At 46.5% G+C, this 4,428-nt stretch overlaps 1 protein-coding gene across 1 annotated transcript; it reads left to right on the top strand.

The window, feature by feature from the left end:
* The first annotated feature begins 2,804 nt into the window (after window positions 1–2,804).
* LOC100543858 (feather keratin Cos1-2) lies at window positions 2,805–3,604 on the top strand. The gene is given in 3 exon segments (XM_003214174.2): window positions 2,805–2,824; window positions 2,826–2,901; window positions 3,278–3,604. Coding segments are annotated over 3 exon segments (423 nt in total).
* Window positions 3,605–4,428: the final 824 nt, after the last annotated feature.

Raw genomic sequence — 4,428 nt, forward strand, 5'->3', positions numbered from 1 at the left:
GCAACAAAAATATTTGTATAACTGAACATCAGCAGTAAGCCACTTTCCTTTCCAAACTAGATAAATAGACATTTAAATTTAAGCATGTTGTAAGAAAAACAAACAAGCAAACCAAATGTTAACAACTGTCCAGATTTTAGAAGGGACAAAGTTGAATTTCTTCAGGGTGTCTCGTGTGATTCAGTGTTTTTACTTCAGAAAAAAAGCAATGTTGATAACGTATCAATGATTTTAGTTGTTGCTGAACAGTGCTGCACAGAGCCAAGGATGTTTCTGTTTCTCAGCTTCTCATACTGTCCTGACAGAAACGGGAGTAAGGGGCATAAGGAGCTGGGAGGGGACCGAACCAGAACAGCTGACTTAAACTGGATGAGGGCTATTCCAAACCGTATGACATCATGTGATGAAACTGTGAAAATGAGACAAGTTGCCCTTGGGGGACAGACGCTTCTCGGGGGCTGGCTGAGCATTGGTCAGTGGGTGGTGAACAATTGCTTTGTGCATCGCTTGTTTTGTATTTATATATATTTTGTTATCTTTACTTTATTTATCTCTTCCTTTACTGTCTAAGTAAATGATCTTTATCTCAACCTACTAGTTCTAACTTTCCTTCCAATTCTCTCCGCTATCCCACTGGGAGTGGGGAGAGTGAACGAAAGACTATGCAGTGTTCAGTTGCATGTTGGGTTAAACCACAACAACAACCAAACACAACAACAAACAAATATTTTTACTCTTTTTCTCAGTTCAGCTATTACTGCATTGTGTTGCTGGAAGGGTGGGATAAGATGAAGGGACAACAGTTTTAAACATGTACCTCCTCACTCAGAGCGATACTGTTAATCTTTGTTAACAGTAATCTATTTGTTAGATTTTCCAACATAAATTTCAGTATACTACTTCTCAAAAGGAAATGTTAATGTACCCTGATTAGGCCCAGCCTCTCACTCAGCATCTCTATGCTTGACTATGCCTGTATTACTAAAACGGCAAAATACACTCTCTTACCTAGAATAGCTTGGTAATGTCTAGAAGGAATCAAGCATTGAAGAGCTTAGGAAAGTAAATCCTGCTGAGAATACAATCCACAAAACTGAGTGAGCAGATTGTTTCAAAAGGAAAGGAAGAAAATAAGAGCTGCTGGGATAGTGGTAAAGGTGGCCCCACAAAGTTGAGTCAAAACCTTGCATGTCCAGGACGTCAAGTGCTTGGCAGCAGAGCAGGGGAAGAAGGACAACAAATGAGGGATTCACACATGATGCTCCCAAGCAATACCAATGATGTTAGAATCTGCCCACAGAACACCAGCTCAGACTTTCCTGTGCAAGGATGTTGTGGGAGACTATGTCAATAGCTTTGCTGAAATCAATATCCACTGATCTCCTTTATCTTGACAGCTGAGGATGACATTATAGATGGCTATCAGGCTGATCAAGCATGATTTCCACCTGGTGAATCCATGCTGACAACACCTGATAGCCTTCTTTTCTTTCAATTGCTCAGATATGGCATCGAGAACAAGTTGCTCCATCACATTTTTCAAGGATGGAGATGAGACTAATTGATCCATAGTTTACTGAATTGTCCTTCTTTTCTTGAGGTCTGGAGTGCCATAGGCTATTCTCCAGTTTTCAGACACCTCTTCCATTCTCCAAGACCTTTCAAGGATGATAGAGAGTAGTTGTACAATCTATCAGCTCTCTAATCACTCATGGATGAATTCCATTGGGGCCCATGGACTTGTGTGCATTAATTTTGCCTAGATGATCTCTGACCAGCTCTTTCTCAAACATGAGGAAATTATCTTTCCACCTGACTCTCTCTTACCCACAAGAATGTAAGATACGATGGTTGCCTATGAGGATATTCTTGTTCTTTCTCAGTCAGAAATGATCTGCCTGTAATGAAGCAATCCTGGAAGGCTTGGATCAGAATCACAGAATCACAGAATCACAGAATTGTAGGGGTAGGAAGGGGACCTCTAGAGATCATCGAGACCAACCCCCCTGCCAAAGCAGGTTCCCTACACCAGGTCGCACAGGTAGGCGTCCAGGCGAGACTTGAATATCTCCAGAGAAGGAGACTCCACAACCTCCCTGGGCAGCCTGTTCCAGTGCTCCGTCACCCTCACCGTGAAGAAGTTCTTACGCACATTCGTGCAAAACTTCCTATGCTGCAGCTGATGTCCGTTTCCCCTCGTCCTGTCTCCATGTACCACTGAAAAGAGACTGGCCTCACCACTATGGCCGCCACACCTCAGATATTTATAAATATCATATATAAATAAATAAATATCATATATTTATCAGCTTTCTTATTGAAACAGCCCTTTTGTTACAGCCTTTATTGCTGTACATTTCTTTAAAGATGTGGAAAGGGCTCTGCAAAATTCTTGCCTCAGATAAAAATCACTGAAGCAAAATGAGTAAAAACACAGAAGGGAAGCAGAATATTCCACAGAGCAGAGTCAAGTAGGATAGGATCACACCCAGGAGCTGCTACAACTCTTGCTGGAAAGGAAACTAAGAATCCCTAAGGAGTGGCCCAGACTGACATCATTTGTCTTTGCTGGACTCTTCCAGCACGTTCACTGAGGCTGTTGCCCAGCCACAGATTTTTGTTGAGCGGAAATGCTTGGGCCTCCCTTCTTGCTACTCAGTGGATGCCTTCAGTGTGGGATGGGCATGATCTAAAGCTGGTAATGAAACACAGCAGCACAGGAAGAAAACACATGGACCATGTCATTATGCAGGACAATCTGCATTCAGGAGGGGCTTGTCAGAAAATAACCACTGCTATAAGTGATGCCTCTGGATATGGGGCAGTAGGACCATTATAAAAGGCAGCCCAGGTCCTTGCCTTCTCATCCACTACTCTAGCCGCCTTCTTCTTCAGAACCAGGTGAGTGCAAATCCCCTTCTTGTCTCTCTCACTCTTCCAAAGGAGGTCTGAGCCCTGTGAACCTCTCATCTGCTGTCAATTCTCTTCCATGCCAAATCTTGGAACTGCTTGTCAATGAAGAGGGAAGAGGGGAGAGAGTTTTTCTGGGAGGGTGCCTGGGCCTGCACTCAGGGGCTTCCTGGGCTGGGGTCTCAGCAGTAGCTGAACAGGCAGTGGGGGGTCTATCTGGGTCCTCACAGGAGGAGGCCAAGATAGCCTTGGCCCTCTCCAGAATGGCTCCAGCTCCCTGCACTGCATGCGCCTTGGTTCCCTCACTGTGGGATACCAGGTTGTTCCACACTCTCCACCTTCTTCGCCCAACCCTCTCTTCCAACAGGTGCACATCCAGACCCAAGTCATGTCCTGCTGCAACCCGTGTGTGCCATGCCAGCCCTGTGGCCCGACCCCTCTGGCCAGCAGCTGCAATGAGCCCTGCGTCAGGCAGTGCCAGGACTCCATCATCGCCATTGAGCCCTCTCCAGTGGTGGTGATCCTGCCCGGACCCATCCTCAGCTCCTTCCCACAGAACACCGTTGTGGGCTCCTCCACCTCTGCTGCCGTTGGCAGCATCCTCAGCTGTCAGGGCGTGCCCATCACCTCGGGGGGCTTTGACCTCTCCTGCATTTCTAACCGCTACTGTGGCAGAAGGTGCACCCCCTGCTAAAGGTACTGGACACTGCCCTAGACAAGGACCCCCACGATCTCAGGACATGTGCTGGACAGAACAGGCTTTGTGCCGCAGTTTTCAGAGCAGATGACCATGACTGGCTTGCTCTGTCAGAACAGACAGCAGGGGCCAGCCTGGCTTCTCTGACAACACGGCCAATGTCTACCAATATTCTCTTCCACTCACTCTTTCTCACTCTTCTCTTTGTTGTCTTCTGCTCTCCCTAAAACTGTCTGTGATGGTCCCAGAAACCAACTGAGTGAACTGCCAGCCTCTCTCATTCATGAGCACCTAGATAGCTGTCCCCTGGCAACTCTGCCATAGGAAAAGGGGAACAGATTCTTGGCTGCTCCTGCTGCTCCCCACACTTGGGGCCTCCACCTTGGAGTGACGTCATTTCCCTCCTTAGACTCAATAAACTTTTTCTGCATCCTTTGTTGTGTCCCTCTGTGATTTTTTCTACTTCTGCTTACTATGATCAGATGAGAAAACTCTTGCTCTGATGGGAATTAGCACAAATCCATCACTCCCCTAAGCACTGGAGGGTGGGGCACACTGTAGACATTCATCCTTCATTCACGTCTAGAGCCACGTCTAGAGCCACGTCTAGAGCAGCCTTGTCTATTGCCCACAAGGCCTCGCCAGGCTCCTTGTTAGTCTAGGACAGTTGCTGAATGGAGCATCTAGCCGGGTCACTTCAGAGTTTGCCCTTGGTTTGAGGCTCATTCAACCTAGGCCTGAGGGCAGCAGATCACAGGTTTGTGTAGAAGAGATTTTCTGCAGCTCTGCTCACATATACCTTTCACAGAAAATCTGAAATT

The sequence above is a fragment of the Meleagris gallopavo genome, chromosome 29 (genome assembly GCF_000146605.3).
Source record: "Meleagris gallopavo isolate NT-WF06-2002-E0010 breed Aviagen turkey brand Nicholas breeding stock chromosome 29, Turkey_5.1, whole genome shotgun sequence".
Classification (NCBI taxonomy): domain Eukaryota; kingdom Metazoa; phylum Chordata; class Aves; order Galliformes; family Phasianidae; genus Meleagris; species Meleagris gallopavo.